The sequence below is a fragment of the Patagioenas fasciata genome, chromosome 1, assembly GCF_037038585.1.
Source record: "Patagioenas fasciata isolate bPatFas1 chromosome 1, bPatFas1.hap1, whole genome shotgun sequence".
NCBI classification, from domain to species: domain Eukaryota; kingdom Metazoa; phylum Chordata; class Aves; order Columbiformes; family Columbidae; genus Patagioenas; species Patagioenas fasciata.
In genome coordinates, this window is record NC_092520.1 from 119,557,460 (window position 1) to 119,584,659 (window position 27,200).

Here is a 27,200-nt window from a genome sequence, read left to right on the forward strand (position 1 = left end):
AGAGATGGTGACTCAACCACTTCCCTTGGCAGCCTGTTCCAAGGCCTGACACTCCTTTTGGTGAAGAAATTTTTCCTAATATCCAATCTGAACCTTCCTTGGTGCAAACTGAGGCCATTTCCTCTCTTTGTGTTGCTCGTTACTTGGGAGAAGAGACCAACACCCTTCATGTATCAACCTCCTTTCAGAGAGTTGTACAGAGTGATGTCTCCCCTCAGCCTCCTTTTCTCCAGGCTAAACAGCCCCAGTTCTCTGAGCTGCTCCTCATCAGACTTGTTCTCCAGATTTTTCACTAGCCCTCCTCTGAACTCTCCCCACCACCTCAACGTCTTTCCTGTAGTTATGAGTCCTAAACTGAACACAGGATTCAAGGTAGGGCCTCACCAGCACCAAGTACAGTGGAATGATCACTTCCTTAGGCCTGCTGGCTGCACTGTAGTTGATGGAAACCAGGATGCTCTTGGCCTTTTGGGCCACCTGGCCACACTGCTGGCTCATGTTCAGCCAGCTGCCAATCAGCATCCCCAGATCCTTTTCCACCAAGCAGCTTTCCAGCCCCTCTTCCCTGAGCCTGTAGCACTGCCTGGAGTTGCTGTGACGTAAGGGCAGGACCTAGCACTTGGCCTTGTTAATCCTCAGGCCCCTCATCCAGATCACTGACAAAGAGATTAAACGGAACTGGCCACAATACTGAGCCCTGGGGAACACCACTCATGACTGGCCACCAACTGGATTTGACTCTGTTCACCAAAACTCTTTGGGCCAGGCCATCCAGCCAGTTCTTTATTCATCACAGAGCACACCCATCCAGCCCACGAGCTGCCAGCTTCTCCAGGAGAATGTTGTGGGAAACAGTGCCAAAGGCTTTACATAAGTCTAGGTACACAGCATCCACATCCTTTCCCTCATTCACTAAGTCTATCACTTTATCATAAAAGGAGATGGGTTGTTCAAGCAGGACCTGCCTTTCATAAACCCGCGCTGACTGGGCCTGATCACTTGGTTGTCTTGTATGTGCTGCGTGATGGCACACAGGATGGTCTGTTCCATGACTTTCCCTGACATCGAGGTCAGATTGACAGGCCTGTAATTCCCCGAATCCTCCTTCTGGCCCTTCTTGTAGATGGGCACCATGTTAGCCAACTTTCAGTCGACTGGGACCTTCCTGGTTAGCAAGGACTGCTGATAAATAATTGAAAGTGGCTTGGTGATCACCTCCACCAGCTCCATCAGTACCCTTGGGTACTGGGCCCATAGACTTGTGTGTATGTGATGTAGCAGGTCGCTAACCATTTCCCCTTGGATTATTTGGGCTTCATTCTGCTCCCTGTCCCTGTCTTCTGGCTCAGAGGAGCTGTGTAGCTGGAGCACAACTGGTCTTACTATTAAAGACTGAGGCAAAGAAGGCATTTAGTACCTCAGCCTTTCTTTCATCCTCCATCAGTATGTTTCCCTCCGCATTCACCGAAGGATGGAGATTCTCCTTAACCCTTCTTTTGTTGCTCATGTATTTATAGCAGCATTTTTGTTGCCTTTTATAGCAGTAGCTAGGCTCACCTTCTCCAAGAATAGAAAGCTCAGTCATTTCCTGATCACTATGTCCAAGGCAATTTCCAGCCATCACATTACCCATGAGTCCTTCTCTGTTCATGTACAACAGATCCAGTAGAGCACCTTCCCTCATTGGCTCATTGACCAGCTGTGTCAGGAAGTTGTCTTCCATACACTCCATGAGCCCTCTAGATGTTTCCTCTCTGCTGTGTTGTATTTCCAGCAGACATCTGGTAAGTTGAAGTCCCACACGAGAACAAGGTCTAGCAATCGTGAGACTTCTCCCAGCTGCCTGCAAAATATTTCATCTGCCTCTTCATCCTGGTTGGGTGGTCTGTAACAGACCCCCACCAGGATGTCCACCTTGTTGGTCTTCCCCTTGATTCTATGGGGTAAGAACTGAGAAACACTCAACCCTATCATCATCCTCATCAAGCTCAAGACAATCAAAAGAATCCTTAATATACAGGGCTACCTCACCTTCTCTACTTCCTCACCTACTGCTTCTGAAGAATTTATAGCCATCCAATGCAGCACTCCAGTTGTGAGAATCATCCCACCGTGTTTCTGTTGATAGCAACTATGTTGTAGTTTTTCCACTTCACAATGGCTTCCAGCTCCTCCTGTTTGTTGCCCATGCTGCGTGTGTTTGTATAGATGCACTTCAGCTGGGCTATTGATGCCACCCATCCTTTTCTAGTGAGAAGCCCTAATTCCTTTGTGGTCATTCTCAGGCATGTCTGCAGTATTTAACACATCTGTAACACTTGTGTGTCTTCTAGTGCATGGGTCTTCATGCCCTACCTCCACTGAGACAGCAGACTGGAGGGCCTTGCTAGCACCCCATCCTACAAATGCTGGCATGCCACCCTTTAGTTTGCCCCTGCTGTATCTGGTTTTCTCCCCTTGTCTCTTTGAGACAAGTGCATCCCATTTGTCCCTAGCAGGCCAGATGTCATGCAGACCGACCCATGATCAAAAGACTCCAAATTCTGCCAGTGACATCAGTCTTGCAGCCATGTATTGATCTGCTGGGTCTTTCTGTATCTTTCTTCATCATACCCTCCAACTGGGGGATCAGAGGAGAACGCTACTTGTGCTCCTGATCCCTTAGCCAGTCATTTACCACTTGTTCTAGGTCCTGTTTGTTTGTTTCTAGACCTTTATCTCTTGCTTGGTTTTACTCTCATTGTTTTTTTCCCCATTAACTTCTTTTTCATTAGCCCACTTGTATCTCTCTTTGCTTTGTCCATCCCCATGGATACAAACCTGGCAAGTAGCACTGAGGGGTGTGCTGGCTGCAGTTTCTGAAAACAACATCTTGCCTCCTGTGAATTAATAGAAGCTTTTTGAGATTTTTCTTTTTTTCTTTTTTTTTTTAATTTTTTTTTTTTACATTCTTCTATATTTAGTAATTTTTTTAGTACTGATTTCACTATTGGCACCAGATACAAATTCAGTTTTTCAAAATAGTGGTAATATTCTTCCTTTTTGACAACACTTGGGATTAATTGGCTTATAAGTTCTAAGAGTCAGCTCCCCGACACCAGAAAGAAGTAAGTTTATACTGAAGCCTGGCTAGAGGACCTTTTTCTGCAGGAAGCAAGATTCAGTATCTCTACTGATGTAAATGTGTGAAGCATTTTTAGATCTTTTTATCAAAGGCTGTATGTTAAACGGGAAGCATTAATAATTAATAAGATGATGTGCCTTTGGAAAGCAGGTTATAAAACCAGAAGAAAAGATATTGAGTCTGAATAAATTCCAGCATTTCTTAGTTTAGTTACATGTACCTATTCTAAGACATGAACATTTTTATTTTATGTAATTGGCCATTCAAACCTTCAGGTAACTTTTCTTCATTAACTGATTGAGGAAAAAGTGAATGAGAAATATTCTTGTTCTTCTCCACAACTTACATAGATTTGCAGACTTGAATAATTTGAAATGCTAAATTACTCTGTGTTTGGTCCTTTGTTTCTAATAACTTCTGTTCTGATCAAAGCAAAATTTTACATTTGTCTCCAGTAATGGGGAACAGGCAGTAACTTTTTAAATTGAACTAGGCTTTATGAAATAAAAAAGTAATGAGGATTCATAGAATCTACTAAGGAATGATGCAATCAAACTCTTCTCTACACTGTCATTTAAAGAAGTGTCTGTCTCCCTCATACAATGCCTTCTTTTCTTTCACCCTACCTGATACAGTTACTGCTATTTCTACTCATCTCAATAGTAGAAGTATTTTCTTTTTACAAGAAAAGGTAAATTTTCATCTACCTCATTGCTGTGCAATGGGTCTCATACCTACTTGGTTGAGCTGTGGATTTCCATCTTTATTCTGTCAGTGGCAAGTGTTTTGGTAACAATCTTATTTTCTTCCCTTGCAACATCTATACTCCTGCCGGTTCCTGTTATAGCTGAGGGAAAGTTAGGTCAGTCCAAGTAAAGCAATTTTGTTTTCCCTTTTCAGACTGACTGCCAGAACTTCCTTCTCTTGGACCTGAAACCTGGTAATAACTGGGGAGTGGATTGTGAATTCTTTCCGAGTCTGGCCAAGGATATTGCAGTTTTGTAAATACATTTTAAAGCTTTTCAGTCCTGAATCTGGTTGTTTGTTCTAAATGTTTTACATCTCCTCAGTAAAATTTCTGGAGCCAGGGCTGACATTTTGCCAGATATGTATTTTTATAGTACCAAGTGTGAGGGATTCCTTGCTAACTTGCTCTTTACATACAAGACATAGTGAAAATACATCATCTCAAGTTATAGCTGAATGGTTCTCCAGTCAGTCCAAATTAGACAAAACTGGACATATCAAATTGACTAGTCAGTGACCATTTGCACTGACTCACCTCCCTTCTCAGTATCTCCAAGGGATTTCATTACATCCAGTCCAAGATTAAGATCCCTAATTCAGAAGTAGAAGGTGCGTCTCAATAGCAATTATATGTTGAAATTTAGATCACAGGCTGGATCTCTCATTTCATTTGGATTCAGTGGAACTATTCAGAACAATTCGACATATGGAAGTTGATGGAGAGGCTCTAGATTGAGCAGACATAAGATTGGTAAACGGGCTGACCTTATTATCAAATTCCTTGCTGAAACCGCATGAGTTTGAATGATTGGTGCAACTGTGATAATCACGGAGCAAGAAAAGTTCACTAGTAAAGCTTGTAATCATGCATGACCATTAGTGACAACGCAAGTCACCTTTCCCGCTCCATGAGCAAAAAAAAAGAAAGACTGTCAGGCCAAGAATATGGTCAGATTTTAGCAGACTTTTCAGCTTCCATGGAGGTCCTAAAAATGTGCTACTTTCCCAGGGAGCATAACTTAATAAAATAACCTCTCTAACCTCCTTAGTACTTTTTACCCTTTGAATTTTTAAAAAATTTATAACTCTAATTCTCTGCTGTCAGACACTTCTGCATTTTTCCCTGCAGAACACATTTAAAAATCATTTATATTTGTTGATGTTGTTGGAAATGTTCTAAGCATTTTGGCCTGCAGGCAATGTTCAAGCTTCTAAGTAGATGGATGAAGACCAGGACCACGTGCAGAGGCAGGCAAAGAAACAGAATCTTGAGGCATCATTGAGAAAAGACTGCAGAAAAAGAGTTTATTAAGAATTTACAAAACTTCTATAACTGATGGAGCACAGAGAGAAAGGATGGATCCAATGTAGATGAAAATTGAACTAGATTGCTGACACTCTAGAAAGGGCAAAAAAGTTATAGAGCATTCTTCAGATGGAGAAACCAATAGGTATAGAAAAGTGTGTGGTTCAACTTGGTGTGTTGTGAAGGGATGATATAAAAACAACATCATAAACTACAAGCAGAGACAGGACATCAAAAGAGAAAATTACCAAGTGATGCAGAAATAACTTCAGTTAAGGACACTATGTAAAAATAAATGCTAAGAGCCAGGCAGGTTGTCTTCTTTAAAATGGTAGTATCCTAGAGAAACTAGCATGAGTGACCTGGTCATAAATCAGGATAAAATGTATAAGCGCCTCGGAAACTTGGAGGAAAATAATCAATAGATAGAGTATTCTGAAGGTACGTTTCATAGTAGGCAATACAAGTAGATGTTAAAGCAAGCATAAAATCAGCCATCTGCATGTAAATATAACAGAAAATCTCTGTCAATCATGGCTTTTCAGCTGGTTCTGTACCTACTGAATTAATGGCACGATGGAGGGTAGAGTAGAGACTCCGTAATTAGAGTGACTCATCTCAGCTCCACCTGAGTTAGTCATCCTGGGCTCTCTTTGTAGGTAACAAAGAGAACTGATGCCTCTCATCTTTGTGTGGTGTTCTAAAGTAAAGTAATGACTTCCATCTTAAAAGCACCTTCTTTTCACAGATTTTAAGGGAGTAACCAACTTGGATGCAGATGTCCACAGTAGAGAAGACTAAATTGTGGGGAAGGAATACCAATTTAGATGTTTAGCCACTGCATACCATTCTACCATGTTGTCCACAGAAACTACTAAAAAGTAAAGTGATGTGAGGAGGCTTTTACACACCCTGCAATACCTTCTAGGAACAACTAGTCAGAAAATACAGATCAGAAAAAATAGCTCTTGATTTAGTTTTGACCAATGGACCCAACCTGGTGCCAGATACAAATACGGACTGCCACTGGGTAATGGCGAACAAAGCATACACAAACCCAAATCCCTTGACAGGATAATTCACAGCAGTAATATAATTTCAAGAATGAAACTACATAAAATTGAGGCAGCTTAGCTCAAGTGAAATAAAAAAATAACAGCTCTGGCTGTAAATCTGTTCAGGGAGATTTTTTGCTTTAAATGCACACCCTGGAGACCACAATAAAAAAAAAAAGTCAGAAAAGACAGAAAGTCCCAGCATGGCTAAGTTGCAAAATAAAAGTTAGTTACATCTGAATGATTGAAATATAGAGGAAATCACATTCTGGCAGTTAAAGGGAAATGTGAAACCAAGATAAGGCAGAACAAAAATGTTCTGAGGAGCAGTTTGATGAAAAAAAAAAACGCATTTTGATTCATATAAGCATGGCTGAAGCTTTCTCCTGGCTTATTTTGATTCCCCATTTCATACAGCATGTGATCTGCTGCAGACTAACAATGGAATTATGACAGAGTCTTTTTAATATTGTTTGGAGAAAGATAACTCTGATGGGATTTCAGAGCCTCAATGCAGACCAGTAAATAATGTTCAGTTCTGCCTGCAATCAAAGGAGAACCTATTTTGGTAGGGTTCTTTTTGATGGTTTTATAAATTCACAGGAAGGAATGGAAAAACATCTGAAGTATCTTCATCTTTACAGGAAAAGAGGGATAGAACCACTCTTCTTGAAAATAAGGTTTCATTTTTCCCCCCTTTAATTTAAAGCATCTTTTATAATAGCTCCTGAATGTGCCATCTAGGTAATTATGGGATTTATTTTAGAAGTATTGCTTAAAAGCAAGATGCCATAATTATATGCACCTGAAGCTTTTTGAGACACAAATTACTGGCTACACTCCTAATAAAAGGCAGACTGTCCAGAGGTGTCCCAAATCATTGGGTTAATGACTTCAGGTCAGCAGGTCTTTTAGAAGGTATAATTAATGTCTCTAGTTGAAGGTATAGCCATAGTTCCAGCTGAGATTAATATCATGTATTAATTAGGACACAAAAAAACTGATGCCAAATCACACTTAAAACCTTCAGAACCAGAATAGAACTGTTGTAATTTGTATTTATGCTTGCTAAAGGCTGTGTGTGTAAATTCTCCTGACTTGTTACAGCTGAGATATTTTTCTTTTTAATACCCTTTTCAGTGTGATTCCTTTAAGCAAATAGCTGTTTGGAAGGTTCAGTCTTAATGAATAGCACATGAATGACATAGGTGGCAATTGCTCAGCCCAGTGTGCTAAGCAGGGTGACATTTATATTGCTTTGCAAAACGTTGGCTGCTCACCTGCTGCTAGATCTGCTAGGGTCTTTTGTGGGTCAACGTGAGAGACATCTCTCTTCTAGAACCAGTTCTCCTGCTGGGAATGTGGACAGATGCAACAACTCTCTTGAAGATGAAGGACCCCTGCCTACTGTCATAAAGCTTTCCCAATTAGAGACTGGTCTACCATGGATGGCCTTACTGGGGCTCACTGGAAAGCAGGGTAAAATACCACCCTGAGTCCCCTCTAAGTGTATGGTGGTTTTGTTCTCCTGTTAAAATCTCTGAGTTCTGTGGGCAACAAAATGTCTTTCTGGGAAAATCCTTCTGGTAGGTATATATATCTTGTACATTTTCTTGCAATAGATTCACTCTGTAGTATGCTCAATTAAATGTGCTCAATTAAATGTCAGATGTTAAAACTGTTAAGACAATCAAACATATGATGAAGTAATATTATTTCAGCAGAATGTATATCTGCAAAATCAAGTGGTGTTTTTTTTTTTTTTTTTGTTTTTGTTTTTGTTTTATTTTTGTGATGGTGCCTTAGCTATCTATCTGGTGACAGATAAGAGCAAATCAATTACAATATTGCTCTCTTATAGTAACAAATGGACTGTAAAGGGTTTAAGAGCTCAGGCTTTCCCTTTTCTGCAGACCCACAGGGATGTTTCTTACTCAACCGCAGCAGAAGTAGACAATACTAAGTAGACAGTACTAGGTTTATGTAGTCCTACACGTATTGGGACTAATAGAGCCAAGCTTCCAATGGATTTGTGGATCATGGTTGGCTGATATTTCAGTTGTATGAGACTAGGAATGTAGTTTGACCACACCTTATACTAGATGTCCGAGAAAGAAAGAAAAAGTAGAAGAGGGAGTTGGAGGAGAAAGAGTCTGTGAGTACTGCAACGGAGTGGAACTTGAGAATATGTATTTCAGATGTTTGAAAACTTGTGTGTAAAATTTTTACTAAAAAGCAAATCATCTGGCCTGAATAGGATGTTGATTCTGGTTTAGTTTTCCCCGTTGCTGGAATTTCCACAGTGTTTTCCCCAGTATGAATTCTGTGATGTTTAAACTATTGTGCTAAGGATGCAGCCTTTCATCTAGTACAACCCCTTAAAGAACCTTACTTCTCTGTCTATTTCCATATGTTTTTTTTTGGAGCTTGGGTACATCTGCAGTTTCAGCTGAAAGTACAAGTGATCTTAAAAGTCACTGGGAAAGGATAGAAGTATTTGCTCTGTAAATCCTTTTCCTTAGGAAACTCACATGAAACAGTGCTACTTCGTGAAGACATAGACATCTGTTTTGTAATTTTCATAGTTTCTTAAACATTTTAGCTGAAGAGTGTGTTTTTCAATATAAGTTGACTAATTTTTTTTTTTATTATTTTTTTTTTTCTGGAATTTGTACAGCCTATACTAATTTTTACTGGAAATTTACACCTTAACAACTTTACTAACAGCTATGAATCTGACTGATGTTCATGATTCTGCTCTGTTGAAATTAGAAATAGGAGGCCCATTTGCAGCAGATGTAGTTAGTCAGGAAACAGAGGAATTCATTATAGTACAAGTTGTTCAGACTGAAGATCCTGGATCAAGGAGAAGACGCCAGCAGCAGGTGATGGTCTTTAAATTTTCTTTCACTTTTTGAGATGCATTTTGTCACATATATTTCCATCACCATTGTGTGGATTAGGTGGTCCTGCTTTTCCCTGCTGTGAAGTGTGTCAATGTCAGTATTAGAAAACTTTTAGGATAAGAGGGAAGTTACGTTTTCTTTTGTCTTTATAAGACTCCCTTTAGCTTCCTATATTAAAATTTTGTAATACTTATGCCTCTTGACTGACACTTAGCATGGAAGTTCTTGTGTTTAAAATTGGCAATGTTTCAAAGGTTGCCTTAGAAGGAAGAAACAAGTGTAAAGTGCCTTTTTGCACTCACTGAAATGCATTTTAACTCTTTTTTTTTTTTTTCCAAATTATTTCCTCAAACATATGTCACATTTATTGGCTTTATTTCTCTTAAGGCTTTCTGAATGTTGATGTTTTTTGTAGCAAGTTTCTGCTGCTCTCTCCCAGACAGCTCAGTGAAGGAAGATCTTTTACAGCCTGTCATGTATATCACTGAAAAATAAAAATAAGCTTTATCATTTAATAAATTGCATTGACGTACAAACAACTGCCTCTCATTCCGTATTCATGACAGGATGGCCTGCCTCTACAGCGCATCTGAACAATGCTGACAGTATTCCTGTTTACATCTTGTTGCTGTTTATCCCAAGCTAGTAATATAACCACGATAGCCGCTTGCTCACTGCCTGTACCCCAAATAGGGGATAGAATCAAAAGGGAAGGGAGAAACTCATAGATTGAGATAAACACAGTTTAATAAAATAACAATAATATTAATATACCACTACTACTACTGCTATATATAAAATGGAAAACAGAATACGAAGTAAAATATGCTCAATGTAATTCTGACTGCACTGAGCGGCCAGTCCCAGGCAGCAGCACCCTGGCCCTGAACAGCCAATCTTAGGGGGAGAGAAAGACAAAAAGGCAGAAAGGACCAGAGGCCTCTGCAAAATCGTAGAACAACAAAAAGCCAAACTAAAAGAAACTCCAAAACAGAACTCAAGCCAAAACGGAGCAGAACAGGAATGGGTTTCCATCTCCCTCTAGCCAGAAAATCCAACTCTCCTTAAATACGAAGCATGATGCTGATGGGATGGAATATTCTTATTGATCAGTCTGGATGTCAGTCAAGCTCTGCCCCATCTATGCCGCCTTCCTGGCTGCCTCACACCTGTGAGCAGAGAGCTAAGAAAAGTTTTGGCTCCCAGACAACAACTCAGATAACAGTAAGCCCTTACATTCTCTTTGTTCCAACCCAAAGACACTGGAAAGTTACTTGAAGAAAAACAGTAACTCTGTCCCAGGGTGTTATCTTCTTCTCAAACTAAATCCAAACAATGACCATGCTAGTTATGAAGAAGAAAAGTTTCTAACTGCATGAAGAAATTTAACTTGCTTTCAGTCAAACCAGCACAAGCCAGTTTCACAGTCTACAGCAAAAGATTAATCCCACTACCTCAGCATGGCAAACAGTGCCATAATGGCAATTACTCTCTTAAACCACCCAACCCAATGATGAGGAGGCTGCTGGAGCCTGTGCTGGTGACAGTGATCCCCAAGGAGCCTTCATGCTGCTGTGGGGTGACCAGGGTACAGTCACCTGCAGCAGCTCACCTCTGCTGCCACACCAGTGGCAGTCCTGACATGACCAAAGGAGTAGGTGAACAAAAGAACCTTCCCTGCCTACATGCTTCTTAGACAATTTTCTGTGTCAGATGTTCCAAGCTGGCTGATTAAGCTGCTTTTTTTTCTGCAATTTGTAGCCAACAGGGTCAGGACAGACTCAAGATTTAGGCTCCTATTTACCAAATTTGAAGGTTTTTAAAGTTCATTTTATTTAAAACAGTGAGAATGTCAGTGTGTAGCAATAGGTAGTTTCAGACAGTGTTTATTTTCTGTAGGTTATTTGTTTCTTTTTACTAGAAGATATGGAAACTGGAATTTTTGTTTGCTGAAATTCTACCTTGTCCTCTTCATAATGTCTGGGGGTATAATGTTGGTCCTGGACCTCTCATTGTTTTCATGTTATATATGTTAGTTTTCTTCCCAGGCAGTCTTTGGGAGTGAACCATATTGTTGTCTCTGAGCCTAGATGCTCCTTATAGTCAATGCAGAAAGTATGATTTGGCACCCCTGCTCTGGAACCCCTCCTGGGGATATCTCTCATTCATTGATTGAGTGAGGGGATGAAGATGTGTTTGCTCCAACCTGAGCACCTGTAACATACCTAATCAGGTGTAATAATTTAGGCTGGTATATGTAACGTCTTGTCCACAAAAAAATTCTCCTAAGTGTACAGGAGAGAGAACAAAGAAGAATAAGTAGATCGGAGACATATCACTTCCGCTGACTTTTGTTCATATATTGCCAAATGTGGCTCTCTTGCAGGTGGTATACAACTGGTCTCTACCCTTAAGTTCAAGAAGAAATCAGCAAATCATCACATCTAGAACCTTTCAGATACCAAACAGGTCAGCTAAGAGAATGAGATATGAAATAGTAGCTTACGTTGACTTGCCTGTGAAGGAACAGATGTTTTAAAAATAATCTATCTCTGCCTGTTTCAGAGGGGCAGGAAAAGATGACTCCTTGTTGCTTTGTAAATGGATTTACAGGGCTGATTTGTACTTGAGTTACTTTCCAAATAATGCTGTTTAGAGGGATAGAGTGAAAATGTTGGAAAAGTGTCTTGCAATTGTAAAGATATAACAATAGAAAATTATAATGCATAAATAAAGTTAATGGTAATTCATTCCAGAAATAAGAAAAACTACTCTTTCTTTCACCAGAGGTACCATCTTCATAAACATTCAAGCTTTCCTACAGGAGCCTAGAAGTGTTCCTCTCTCCATGAAACATCAGTATGTTCACGCAAATATAGAGGCACAAGTAACAATTGCGTCCATCATCTTAGTAGGTGTCTACGTACTGATCATATTGGAAGTAAGTCATGCTTAGTACTTTGATTTTATTTTCCTCCTGCATTGTAAATGGAACATATGGAAAGGTTTAATTCTGCATTTAATATACTTCTAAAATGTGTATATGAATCCTTGCCAGTGTTCCTAAGGGCATGAATTAGATATGCACAAGGAAATTGTTCTGAATTGTAACTGATTTTGGTAAGTTACATTAACATTACAGTGATATTGTGTATTTTTCTAGTAGGACCTATTAGTATTTCCATATTTTAACAGGATTATAGTTTGGCTGTGAGAGGGAAAATAAGTCTGGTTTATAAAAGGTGCAGAAAACCTAAGTTAATTGTTTTTAAGATAAGGTAAAAGAGAAAAAGCTTTGGTTGTCACCCTCTCCAAGGCACCTTACACTATGGATTTAGCGTAGTTTTAAAAGATTAAACTAAGCACACTTTTAAATGAGTGACATTTAGAAATTGTTTTACTGCATTATTTAAAGAGGCAATGGAGTCTGAATTAACATGAGGAAGTCAAGGGCAAGGGAACTTTAAACATATATTGCAAGTTCATTCCAAAGCCTTGAGGTACCAAACCCAACAAAAAAACTTGCATCGTCACTAAGGATGGAAAACACATCAGCAATAGCATAGGACTGACTTCTTTGAACTGAAAACACTGTCTAATTATCATGAAATACAGAACAGATACAGGGGGGAACTTTTTTTTTTTTTTTTTTTAAATTTGTGTGAGCATCCACACTGTTAAGTCTACAAAGTGCTCCATAGTAAATATATCTGGCAGGCTACGTTTTCTTCCACATCTCTTACATATTTTAAGCTTTTCATCCTGTTGCCCCTTGAAATGGTAAGATAGTCTAACAGCTTCTAATCAAACATCAATAATGAGTGTACACAACACGGCAGATGCTTTAGACCTTTAGATTATGTTGTTCAGCAATGGTGATTTATGAAATGAAAACTGCCTCTATGTACTCTATAAATGAGCAAAGGGATATAATATTAAGTGTTGAAGGGGACTGGAATAGCTTTTACTGTAAATATATGTAGGTATGCAGCACAGTGCCAAAAAAACTTTATACTCTAAAATGCAGCTTTTATTTTCAAAAAACCCCAACAATGCAAGCCTTTATCAATTGCAAAAACATAACGTTTTTTATCTGTATGTAAAAGGTGGTTTTATGTTTGCATCCTAGGAAGCTTCTTTGGAACAATTCATGTGTCAAATGAAACAGAGGCTTGAAATTGAAAAGCAAACCCGAGGAAAGCATGCATTTCTCTTTTGTTTCTAAGAATAAAGCCATAAACCAGATCATTACCTTATTGTTTCTGTGAAAAGATCAGGGAAAAATTTCTGTTGTCAGAAAAATTAATTTTGCAAATTAAAAGGTAGAAATAGATACTTAGAGTAAAGGTTTTTGAATTATAAAACACGGAAAGTCACCTGTTTTATCATGATGTTAGCTGTTTTCTCCATAACATCTCTAGGAATGACAAATGCTATAAGCAGAGTAATTTTCAAACTATAAATATATAAGCTGGAAATTAGAAATAACTGTCATAAAACCAAAAATTGACTGTTTGGTTCCCTCATGGATGTATTGCAAGAGACGGACGTTAATATTTTTAGAATATGTAATAGTGGCTTACCTTATATTCAGTATTTATAACTTCAGTGCCTGAAGTCCTGCTTTCTCAACACATTGCACTCTATTCCATTAGCCATCTACACTGTTAAAAGAAATCAATTGGTGTTGCTGCAGGAGCAATCTCTCACGGATTTTAATTTTCAGTGTTGCTGCTCCCCATTTTTATCTGTCTTTATTAGCTTCCTGTACTTTATTCATTGTCATTGACAGTGCAGCTTCAACTTCAGACAGTGCGGACACACAAACAAATTTTAGAGCTATGTTGTCACATATTTTCTTATAACAATGAAGAAAGAAGAACCATTTTATCTGCTAAAACTCATAAGAGCCATGTGAAATCTTGTTCTTTCTGCATGGCCTTTTTCCCCAGTCATGAACTGTAGATCTGCCCACAACCTCCTCAACCCCACTGTTGTTATATTTTAATCCTTCCTTCCCCTTCCCGCCTTGCCCTTTGCTACCTTAGTCACCAGGGAGTGTGCAGGAGAACAGGCTGCAAGGACTTCTGCCTCCTGCAGATACAGATGATGGAAAAAGTGAATGAAGTAAGAGGTTCCAGCTCGAAAACGAAATGCATTTACTGTAAACTGTCATCGTCACCAAACTTGCACCACTGTAAAGACACAGAGTAATTTCTGCTTTGAAACAACTGTTTGCCTCTCTGTTGGCATCAAATATCTAGGAGGCCAACGTATGTCAAGTACCACTCCTTGTCAGTGAAACCTTATTGACTCAGGATATGCTCTTCTTCAGAAAACACATTACGTTACTGAACGTCATTTATTTTGGCTTTTATTTTAAGTGTTTCATTTGAAACTGGTAATGTGTTACGTATTTGTAAAATACAAATATGTTTCTGGTTAAAAAAAGATGCCTCTTTTTCCTCTTTAATTTCTGATTTATTTTTTATACTTGCCACAAATACTATTTTCTTATTTAATGATCCTACTCCATCCCTTGAGTTTTTGGTATTTTGCTTTTAACTTCCTTCAGATGGACATCTCTTAGTTACATTTTCTGTTTGAAATCTGTGAGCTTTTTCCGCTCCCCCCACCCCCACCCCACCATGTAATCATCCTTTTCTTCAGTAACTAGACATTAATTATCCTGAAATTGGTTTTTCTTCAAGTATTGATCAGTTCTCTCTTTGCATTTAAGTCTTCTGTTCCCTCCCCTTCTCCCAGAGGAGAAAGGAGAAAAAAAATTCTGCTTCTTGTCGTATTATTTAATTAATCTATTTTATAGACTTGTTGAAAACAACAAAGTATTTCATGTTGTTCTTGGAAGCATACACTACACAGGAAATTAAAAAAAATGTTTGCTAAAAAACCCCAACGTATTCCAGGTTTACCTTTGTTGATCTCAGCTCTACTGTCTGACACCTCAGAATTACTGAGGAACATAGGTAAGATGAGCTGTGTTTTCACATTGGTCTACAGGGACATCCTGTAAAAAGTGCAGATGTCAAGAGTTCTATGCTGTTGTTGCTGAACTAAATTAGGTCACAACATATTTGGTGATAGGCTCTTTTTATTTTGATCCTCAAAATGTGTACCCTTTTTGATTGAAAACTTGAAAAAAATCTAAGAAAAAAATCTTAGAAATGTAATTTTTACACTTTTCTACTCCAAACATGTTTGTTCTTTCAGCTAAGAGTGTGTTTTGTCTTTTGCGTTCTTTGATTTCAATTATTTTTCCAGCAAAACCTTTTTTCTGTGTTTATAACTCAAGTGACTATTTACACCCTGTTCACTCAGATTCAATAATGGCTGTTTCTGGTGATACAGCATAGTTAAGGAAATGCAGCGTAGACAAAATCCCATTGTTTCCTCTTTGCAATACCGTAAGATATTTTAGATTTGTCTCTTTTTGCCTATATTTATGTATACAAAGAATGGGATGATACACTGGTTACCCAGAAGAGAAATATATCTGCCTATCTATATCTTAAAATACCTGTTAGTATTATAAAATTTTATTTGTATTTAGAAAAGTTTCTTGAGTTGATAAAGCTCTTATTAGTAATTCTTAACTGCATGTTTGCAGCTATATCGTAGTTGCATTAATTAGAAATATATTAGAAATATGTAAGAAGGAATGTTAAACATTTATTATCAAAGGACAAAGCTCATTCATTTGAATGAATTATTGTGTGCACTTGTCCAATATTTTCCTTCAATAATATATTTGTTTTGTGTTACGGGTTAAAATTGAGTGTTAGCTGTTTATGATACTTAAATGAGCCAGGAGAAACAAATCTGAAGGTAATGGTCTTTTAAAAGCTATTCCATAAAACATTTTATTTAGTCAGGCAGAATAAAATTAATTTTATTAAATAAAAAAAAAAAAAAGGAAAAGATGCCAATAGAACATCAAATGGCAGAAAAGTGACACCAGCAAGTATCAGAAATTCTGTGAGAGCTTCCATAGGTTTTTTTTTTTTCGTAAGAGTTATCATTTAGTGTCATATCCTGTCTTGCAGGTAGTACTAAGAAAGAATTTTGCTAGAATCTTTCAAATGGCATTTTAATGATCTGACATCCTGAATAACATTTACATGTCTGTATTTCTCCTTAAAACACAAATACTAGAAAGTGCAAGATCTGGCCTTAAGAACTCTAGTTTCTTACTAGCATGAAGCATGGGCTTATAATCACAGTTTTTATTACTTTAATGGAAATGGAGAATGGCAGTTTCTCTCCATGTTAATTTTCTATTATTAACGGGCTTAAATTATGAATAAATATCCCTTAAGCCTAATTTCTTTAATTTGAAGCAGAGTGACTTTTAATAACATCTAACCAGCAGAAATTAGCTGCAAAGAGCAGAACTTTTATGTGGTTCGATCTGATAAATTTTCTAGCTTTGTGGGCTGGTTGAACCAATGATTCCTCACAGGAAGCATTTTTACAAATGAAATCAGATATTTGTTATTACTGCTGTCTACATTCTCACAGTCCAGTTTTTGCTTATTTCCAGTAATGAGGCTATTTATTTCCATGTGGAAAATGATGCTTTGGAGAGGGACTAGGAGAACAGAAGAAATATTCACTGTTATACAGAACATGATACTAAGTGATGGCAATAGGCTACTCTTAATGGAGAATTTTTCTGACGAGGAAAGTCACAGAAACCAGTAATCAGCTTACTCAGCATGGATTCTTGCTTCTCATCCATTCTCATATTGATCTGTCTTTAAGTACAGACAGAGAAGAATGTGGATTAGAGTGTTCCTACCTCAACATATATACTACTGAAATATCAGTAGAAAAGGGACAGAAGAAAATCCATAAACTTTATTGGAAAACAAGGTGTAAAAAAGAAAATTGTAGCTACTGCTCTACCCAGACTTTTTGGGAAATAATATATTCCTGCTGATATTATTTCCAGTCATTCAAGGATGGAAAAATTGTGATGAGGAATTAAAACACTGTGGTAGATGTTGGCAGAAAATTAGGGGCAGATTATCAGAAGAAATGATCTATCCTCTTTGGTGAAGAATCTGAGCCATACCTCCCTGGGCAAGAACAAAAGTTTGCCCTCATCTGCTCTCATTTGTTGGGGGGGAGCAAAAGAGCCCAAGATTGGGGCAGAGCAGGAAAGGCAGTGTTGCTGGGTGGGCTGGCCACCTTCCATCAAGCCAAGGATGCTCTCCTGCACACTGAGCCTTCCTTGAGAGACTACTGGTCCTGACCAGGGGAGAGAGGAGGCTGCCTTGAGATTGTCTTGATTATTTGCAGTGTTTTACAGTGAGGCAGAAATGAAGCCAAGAGATAGGGCCTGGAGAAAGAACTTCCCAGCGTGAGGCAGAATTAATGAATGCTGTGACTCTAGGAGTTGCACGGAACATGAATCCAATGTAGTGAAGCCTAAACCACAAAATCCAGTAGAAAAACTTAGCATGAAGAAAAATCTAGCTGCTTCTGGAGCAAGCTAGCTGCATCCTCCCTGGGCAGCATGTGGTTGTGGGTCTGCTTTGGAGTCCCCATAACCCTAAAACACCATTACCATTCAAAAGCGTGCTTTTGTTTGTTTGTTTGTTTGTTTTCCCCTAGCTGAAAATGTGCAATAAAATGGGGGGAGTCTTTCTGTTCCCATGAATAATGCTTTTAGAATATAAACTGAGGCTGTGCATTGAGAATGGTATCAAGGCACACGGAGCACATGAAGGCAGCAAAGCCTGCTGAGATACGTATTGGAGGACAAGGGGATCCAGATGATCCATCCAGCCTGTCCCCTAGAGTGAAATATTCACCAAATGGTACCCTAGATGTTGTGCCAGGGAGAACAGCCTGCAACTGAGCTAGCAGTTAAGCACTATGGACTGAGAAGGCTTACAGTCATTCCCTGCCTTTCTTTGATTTAGATGGAAGGTGTGATCTCTGTGCCTCCATGCATTTTCAGAGGCTTAAAATGATTTTAAAGCAGCTGTGCAGGAGCATTACAAGTTGCTTCTTATGAGGAACCGTAGATTAGTACCCCAGAAGTACCAGGATTTGAGTAGAGCAGAACCACTGCCATCAATGAGGACATCCAATAGGAGAGAGCTGGCTACAGTCACTTTTACCTATTGTAACTGCAACAAAGGAATTATAAAGGAAGCAGAGTGCTGTGAAACAGGGACAGGATAAGTTTAAATTCAAACAAAAATGCAGCATAACAACTAGTAAAATCCTCAGCTGGATCTCAGCTTGATATGTTGTAACAACGGTTTTGTATTATTAATCCAATACGAATATTGGTTTTACACTAACTATTGCCTGTTTAATTGTTTCATCTGTCTTGGTAGAAGTCTGGCTGTGCTCTGTCTATATACGCTTTAAGGTAAAATATTTTATTTTGGGTGCTATGGTGCTTCTGTAGTATGTAAATTTGCCTTGATAAAGAACTTAATGGGAAAAAACTGCCACTGGATGGTGCTGCTTGCTATTCTAAGGACTCCATAGGATTATCTGCTTTAAAAGATGCGGTCACCCATGGTCCACTTTTCACAGAATGCAATTTTTTGAAATAATGGGAGTCATATTTTCAACACTAAGTGTAAAAACTAATTCCCACATGTCCATTTTCTATTTTCTATTGTTTTTTTAAAACGAATTTTGAGCTGTATTTTGTTCGAGTTGTGAAAGACTGTCAAGCACAAATATGTTCCCTGTCTTGCATACTCTATATTTCTCCTTTCTGTTTGAGACAGGCAATAGAACATTAAATTAGCTTAATTGAATGCTGCTGTTCAGCTTCTACCCTGCCTGCGGCAACCAGAGGGGTAGAGAGCAATGAAGTCTTAAAATTTTAACAACGTATTAGAACACACATACACTTCTAATGCACACAAACAGGGACAAGAACCACTCAGCTTCTTTTGGGGCCTCAAATGCTGTCTTACTTCAGCAAGAGCAAGGGACAAAAAGAATGAAGAAACATGAGAGAGTGTGGGGGGTAGGCTTGGAGGTGCCATGGCATGATCTAAAGAGGGAAAAAAAAAAACAACCACAGAACAAAACTGGAGTGAGAAAGAGAAGAGATGTCAGGGAAGTAAGACTCTCAGAGGAACTGCTGGATAGAGCAGAAACCTACCTGTAAAGGTAATGCAAGTGCTGCAGTTTGCTGTACTGTTGTTCATAGTGCATGGGTGTAATTCTGTATGGTCCTATTTGTCCTATTACCCTAACATTAAAAGAAAGCTGACAAAAATTCACACAGGGAAAGTAAGGTTTGCCCCTCACTTTTGTGGTTTGTTTTGTGTAATTTCTTTACTAGAAATTCACAATCTCACTGGCCTTGAGGATATTGATATAACTAGGGAAACTGAGATGATGGTATCTTTTTCAGTTTCAGAAAACATTCTGAAACTGAAAATATGAGGGTCTTGCAGGCCCCACAAAAAATGCTTTTAGGACACAAAAATGAGCGTGTGCACTGGATGTAGGCAGCAAGGCCTGCTCAGATAGGTACTGAAGAACTGGACTGACCTTTACAAAGGGTTTTATAAGACTGAAAGCTTGTTGCCAGGCTGTCCTGTCAATATACAATGCCTTTGGTCATATTAGCCTACAGTAGCAGTCTGATATCAGCAGTATCATCTTCTAGGTAGCAACATTAGTCCTTTACTGGCTCGTGACCAGATGTCTCTGCTTTAGTCAGAGAGCAAATGCTTTTCATAGCAAAAATATTACAGTAGTGAGGTGCCTTGGCACATAAAAACAATCACCATCCTGTCTTTCCACAGGGCTCACCTTTCTTTTAATCTGACCTGACTCAAGGCCCTTATTTACAGAACATCAACTCTCTCTGTGCCTCTGTCCAATTTCACATCAAGACAAAACCTCCAAATTCATATCAAAGAAAACCACTCACTTTTAAAATGTGACTCTGATGGGCTTTCAAACTGTCACATATTACTGGATATTCCCTTTCTGGTGTTTCCTGGAGGTGTATAAAAATAATTTTCTTACATCAGAGCCATCCATACAGGTAGAGGCTGGAAAACATCCATCCGTGGCTGGAATTATATGGTTTTGACAGACGACTCTTATTTGTATCAATCTGATAGAAATATTTCCTAGGTTTGATGCTATATCTTTTCGTGCTTGTTCTTATTAACAATATTCTGAGGTTGGAGACTATTTAAAAACCAGATTCAGCTTAGAAGTTGAACAGCTGTTTCAACCCTCATCATAAGGAAATAAACCCTCTTCTGGATCCTCTGGCCAACATCTGTACAAATGCTTTTTCCCTCCTTCCTTCCTGACTCTATACTCTTTCTCTAGCTTTGCTTTTTTTCCCCCAAGTTTGCAAAGCATTAAAATATGAGGGTTTCGATAGTCTTACTAATCTCATACAGTAAGGATATATTTATCCATTCATCATTTGAGGGTTACTTTGAGCCAGTTAGTTCAATGTCCTATAACAACATTTAGCCCATTCAGTTTTCTCTACAAACAGTAAGCAGTGATGTCAGGGGGGAAGAAAGCTCACAGTGAAAAGTTTGCAAATTGTATGAATTGTTCACTCCAAGCCTTTTACAGAGCTACAGAGTAACAAAGACCTTTGCAGAATCTAGTATTGACTTACAGCTTTCCTATAGAGGAAAGAGGAATGTATTAATCAGATGTTTTATTCACAGAAAATAATTTTGTCTTCTTAAGACTCTCCCTGCCCCTGCTATGCACTGTTTTTTACATATAGAAAGAACTGATGTTAGCTGATGACACTCAATGTAGTTACTTAATCACAAAATTTCAGGGATATCTTTCCTAGACAAAACTCCCAAGACATCCCTGTCATGTATTTCTTAGCCTCTTCAGTCAACATACCATACAGAGAGGTAAAAGTGAACTAATAAAGATGCTAAGTTGTGTTGGATGCCATATAGTATTACAGAATCACAGAATGTTTGGGGTTGGAAGGGACCTCTGGAGATCCTCTAGTCCAGCCCACCTGCTAAAGCAGGTTCGCCAGAGCAGATCACACAGGAATGTGTTCAGGCAGGTTTTGAATGTCTCCAGAGAAGGAGACTCCACAACCTCTCCGAGCAGCCTGTTCCAGTGCTCTGGGACCTCACAGTAAAGAAGTTTCTCCTCATATTCAGATGGAGCCTGCTGCCTTTCAGTCTGTGCCCATTGCCCCCATCGTCATTACTTTTAATCACATTCTATTTAAGATAGCCGTCTTATGTATTGCCATCTTATGTTTGAAATGCTGCATTAGGAATTGGCAGATTGCTGCCTTCTATGCCTTTCCCTAAAGGCAGGGTTCTTTATACCATGACTTTCTCCATTGACATTGAATCATAACAAGCAATTTGGCACGCTCTTTGAGTGAAAATGAATATTATAACAGAATGTCATAGATCGGTGCTTTCTTACCTTGGGGTTGTGTAGACATTCTTCAGGAGTTACAGGGTTTGCTATACAATCTAATGTTTCTATTTTAAAAACCCAAGTCTTTTAGAGTTGAGAATTTGCCTGTAAAAAGAGCGTATTGAATGTATGTTGAAAGTTATTTTCACAGAGTTACATGGATCAGACATTTATTGTGAGATTTACAACAGTGCATGTTGATACTAAAATATACAGTTAATGTTTCCAGGTCCACAAACCTCTCTAGTGTGTGCTCTTTACTGATCTTGGGCAGGTATTTCATACATATGGTAGTACTATTATACTGAATCACTACTGAATTGTTGTAAAAATTGTATAAACCTTTCCTTTCCTTTCCTTTCCTTTCCTTTCCTTTCCTTTCCTTTCCTTTCCTTTCCTTTCCTTTCCTTTCCTTTCCTTTCCTTTCCTTTCCTTTCTTTCCTTTCCTTTCCTTTCCTTTCCTTTCCTTTCCTTTCCTTTCCTTTCCTTTCCTTTCCTTTCCTTTCCTTTCCTTCCCTTCCCTTCCCTTCCCTTCCCTTCCCTTCCCTTCCCTTCCCTTCCCTTCCCTTCCCTTCCCTTCCCTTCCCTTCCCTTCCCTTCCCTTCCCTTCCCTTCCCTTTCCTCTCCCTCTCCCTCTCCCTCTCCCTCTCCCTCTCCCTCTCCCTCTCCCTCTCCCTCTCCCTCTCCCTCTCCCTCTCCCTCTCCCTCTCCCTCTCCCTCTCCCTCTCCCTCTCCCTCTCCCTCTCCCTCTCCCTCTCCCTCTCCTAGCAAGGCATATTTGTGTTTAGTGATGCAGTTGTGACATGTTTTGGCTTACAATAGTGAGTCTGATAATAAGATTTTCTAAATATTTAACCTTAGTGTAAAGTCTTAGTTTATGATTTTCATGGCTGCATGTATAGAATACAGACAGATAGTGCCCTAATCTGCAGACAAAGATATAAATAGCTGTACTTGCCATCACTGATTTTTGTGATGTTTGTAGTCACTTTGGGATCCTTCATGCTCATCATCTTTCAGCAGCTACACCCTATGCACTTGCCTCAAGAGCTGCTTCACTCCATCACCGAATACTGCATCAGTATAAGTCATACTTTCTAAACTATGTCAAACAACTCCCTTTTGCTTCATTAAAATCCCTACAGAATTTACTTGCCACTACTTAACTAAGTAATTCTAAGACAATTAATTTTTCCATTATCATTCATTTTACACTAGCTGTTGAGGCACATCCCCTGCAAGGTGCTCCCGTGTGCTGGGAAGAGTGTCTCACAGCTGAAAAAGCTGCAGAACTGCTTCTGCAGAGCTCCTGCAGGGAGCAAATAAGGGGGAGGAGGGTAAAGCATCAGCTACCATCACCAGCTGAATGAAGGAGATAAACTACTATGCCTTCACTAACTGGTACTGGTTAGACTGTCTCTACAACACAGGTGAGCATGAAGAATATCAAGTAAATACGTCTGACTCTATTGACCTTCCTTTTAAGTTGCTCTGAGCTCATCTGTACATGACTATATCCTGTATTTCTAGTCTATTGGTTCATGTTCTCTCCAAATTGTTCAATTTGCCAAAACTAAAGCAAATTTTCATGAATTGAGGATTTGTTGCCATTCAGCCTTGAAGTGGATCTATTGCAAGGCGGAGCTCAAACTACTCCAAGACTTTTTTTGAACCTTGTTTTTTCCTAACATAATCCCAAATTTTCAGTTATGCTTCTTAACAGAGTTAGGAAAAGTTACCTACGTTATTTTGCTAAATTATGATTTTATTTTTTTCCCTGCAAATTTCAGCTTTGATTTCAGGATCTGGTGCCAGTTTCAGGCTTTGGCATTAATTTTCCAAACTGTAAGTAGATCATATATGTATAATATAAAAGCCTGAAGTTTTGTCTGTGTCCTGCTAAAAGAGGTGGAATAGTGCAAGGCAGTGCAGAGCACCAAAATTTATAAAGTATATGACAGCAAATGATAAGATGATGTCTGTTGAGGGATCTGACTGAGGAACATGTTCCCAGAGGCAGTCAGACTAATACTTCATTATCTCTAGGAAAAAATATTTTTTTGTCTTTGGAAAAAAACCATCTTCCACTGGTGAGGATATCTTCTTTTAACCCAATAAACCCTACTAAAACATAAAAAGGAATATATATATATAAAATATAAAGTCAGAAAAAAACTATCCTGGCACAAATTTTATCCCCTTCTCTCTCTCCCTATTCCCTGAGAATAAAGACTTGAATTAGTAAATTTATAGAGTCCAAGAGGAATGTGGCTGTTGATTTTATAGGGAAGGTCTCAGCTACTCTGGAGGAAGGTCGAATATGAATAAAAGCCATATGTAGATATAGGCTTGGGGATTACTGTCTCCTGTTGAAATGTAGCAATGCTGCCAGTCTATCATATGAAATTTAGTTTCTCAGTAAAAGAAGTAGTTTAATGCAACAGGCTTCACTGAAGAAAAAATGGATTAGAAATGAACTGGGGCTGCATTTGAGGCTTTACATTATAGTCACTGACAGTCATCTTTCAACTGCCATTTATCACTTTTAAAGAAGGACTCGTGGAAATAAAATATTTGTTATGATGTATCATTTATCAAAGATCTTCAGAAACACATTTTGGAAATACGCATGCCCTTTATTTCAGCTGGGAAATGTATGCTCTGAAATAGCATAGATATCACCATTCAATTGACTTTAAATAATTTCCTTTTACCTCCTGGAGCCCTGTACAAGATAAAGTGTTTGGAATTTTGCATCACTTTTATGATGCTGCTGTTGTAGTTTCCCAAAAGATTTGCTGAACTCTGGACAAATATTCCAAAGCACTCTCAGATAGATAAAGAAATGTAAATCAGGAGAAGGTCTAGCTTGTCTAAATTCAGTTTGCATTATAGCTCTGGAAATTTATATTTTTAATTAATATCAAGCACAAAGACTTGTGGCATAAATTATTTGGGTTGCTTTCATTTCTTACCTTAAAATTAACTCCTTAATTAAGAGTATGGAAGGTAACACAGAATTGGCATTCAACATGTGTTTATCATATCATGGGCAATCGTGAGACAAGCTTTTTACAAATAACTATGAAACAAAATTGCTATAGAAGGTTTTTCTAATATTTTCCTTTTCTGATTTGACCATATAACATGAATCTATGATGTTGCTATCACCAACACCTACGTTATTGATGTTATTTTTGATAACCTCCATTATTACAACTTTGGGTATTTTCAATACTTTTACAAAATCCTGTGAATATCCATTCCCTTTTTTGAAATCTTTTTGACTTTCAGCCTGGTCATATCCTGTCTCAGTGAGCTCCATGACTGAGTTGTGCATTGTAAAGAGTGAAATCTGGGCTGTGTTGTTTTCAGAGACAGTTTGTATCGGGATAACTCTTCCTTTGTAAAAGGCAAGCACCATCCTTTGTTATTTCATTAAGTCAGCACTTCAGTACATTCTTCAGAAAAAAATAAATGTGATGTTGATGTTGAAAATGCCCCTTCCATGAAGAGACTGAAAGGTTTGTAGTTGAGTTGTGGGATGGTGAGCTCTAGCATGAAGATGTGTAGCCTAAAAGCTTTGTATCTTCCTTGTTTTTTCTGCCTCTTTTTGTCTCAGTGGCCATTGCTTTTTTTTTTTTTTTTTAAGAAACCTTTCAGGGAAATGATGCAAGGAAATTTTATAACAATTACCTTTTACATTGAAATGTGAGGATCCAATTGTGAGATGGAAGAAATAGCAAGAAAAAATAAGGTCACTTTGGCATGTGGCTTTGACAACATAAGAAGGACTAGAGAGTATGGCAGTATGTGAAGAGGTACTTATGTGCAAGGCTATTAAGAGACGTGCTGGATGGAAAAAATTTTAGTGATGGTTTTTGTCAAAGGAACAAGTACCGTGTAGTTGAACAGTGGTCCAGGCAAGAGGTCATCAGTGCTGGGATATAGATTTTGAAAAAGAGAGATGTAATAGAGAGGAAAATGTAGGTACTGTAATAAGATCCACAAAAGGTATCAACTATTTCACTGTCTTTGATGAGGACACATTATGTTGAGTCTTGTACACGCGTTCAGCGGCTCTTGTTACTGAAGGAACTTTTAGCCCGTCATTTCCTTCTGCTTTCATTCCTAGCTTGTAAAATGAAAACTGTACCCAGTCAGGCTGATGCAGCCAGTCCAAATTTGTGATCTTATAGGCAATTCTTATTTGAAAGAGAAACTCATTGTCAATCAGGGTTCTTTCAGCGTAATTGCCTTTGCTTACAAGAGAGTGCACAAAAGTATGCGTTTTCTCAAGCATGAGAAGGATCAAATAAATACAGATAATTTCTCACTTCATCTTTCAAGATGTGTTTAGATTCAGAAGTCCATCAAATCTCTCGGCTTTCCTGTGGTTAAATATCAGTGGTAATTTATTTCTGAGCTCTTTAAATTCTGTACCTGAGCTTTTATTTATGGATCCACTCTGAGATTCTTCCTGAAATGATATTCATCCTCCTTCCAGACTTCAAAAGGGTTTGTACCAGGTCTATACTATTTTCCAAAAGAAAAATAATGGAATTTTGCCTAATATAATGCCCTCCAAATGTAGGAACTGTGGTTCACAGAGTGTCACAGCTTACAACCTGTATCTCTTAATGTCTCCATTTGTAAACTTTAAAAAATGCTTTTACAAATACATTATTTGTTTAGGATTTGCTTAACATGAAAAGAAAATTAAAGAGTAATCCATTATTTCTTAAATTTCCACCAATCTCAACTTTTGAATATTTACATGCCTCAAAGTTTACAGAAGTGTGTTTTCTAGGCTTCAGGTTACTGTATAACTTCAACTGGTTAGTTTGCTGTAATGAAGAGTCGTACATTTGACAAGCGTTTTATAATAGAGCCTTGTACCTGAATAGTCTTTTTTTCATTCTCCAGGATATACTTTTGCATATCCTTCTTGAAAAATCACCAGTATGAAGGAACTGACAGATGACTCCATTTGTACTGCATTTCCCCCCATCTTTCTGCAGAAATCAAAGCAATTTTCACCCATAGGTGACAGCAAACTCTTGGAAATAGAAAATGCAGTCAACCCAATGCATGCACTTAAGTATACAATGAAGACAGCGGAAGTGTTTGTGTGGTAGTATACAAAATATCTAAACCAAATCAAATCTCAGAAAACCCATGGTATCTTTCTGAGAACTGCAAAAGAGCTGTCTAACCTGGGTGGTGATTAGGTGAGGAGAAAGCTTCCAGTCTGAGGACAACTGAGGATTCCCCAGAAGCTTCCCCTTGAATTTATTTTGCCCTGGTAAGAAGCTGTCTCCTCCCCTAACCAACATCTTTCTTTCGTGTTTTTTATTGGAGGGAGCTGTAAGACCTGGTTACTGCATCAGCCACAAGAACTGATGAACGTTATCAGATCTCTCCTGTCTTTGTAGAATCAGAAGGGCCATACATGTGTGTTCGTATCAATGCTCTGAAACTGGTAATCAAAGGTGAAACCGTGACTTATCACACACATTTCTGTGGGAGTTGGTGGAAGCTGTAAGCTGTGCTATGCACTTCATGGGTCATTAGGACATAAAAACCTTGGTCTGATCTCCTGCTTTGTCACTATGAAT

The 27,200-nt window shown here is 38.5% G+C and overlaps 1 protein-coding gene across 2 annotated transcripts in view; it reads left to right on the plus strand.

Moving 5' to 3' along the window:
* The window catches only part of OCA2 (OCA2 melanosomal transmembrane protein), a 207,306-nt gene that overhangs the window by 61,296 nt on the left and 118,810 nt on the right, over positions 1–27,200 (plus strand). For both annotated transcript variants that reach the window (XM_071803651.1, XM_071803652.1), the window contains 3 exons: positions 8,960–9,117; positions 11,525–11,607; positions 11,926–12,079. In XM_071803651.1, the coding sequence (XP_071659752.1) occupies positions 8,960–9,117; positions 11,525–11,607; positions 11,926–12,079 (395 nt within the window). The remainder of the gene's footprint in view (positions 1–8,959; positions 9,118–11,524; positions 11,608–11,925; positions 12,080–27,200) is intronic.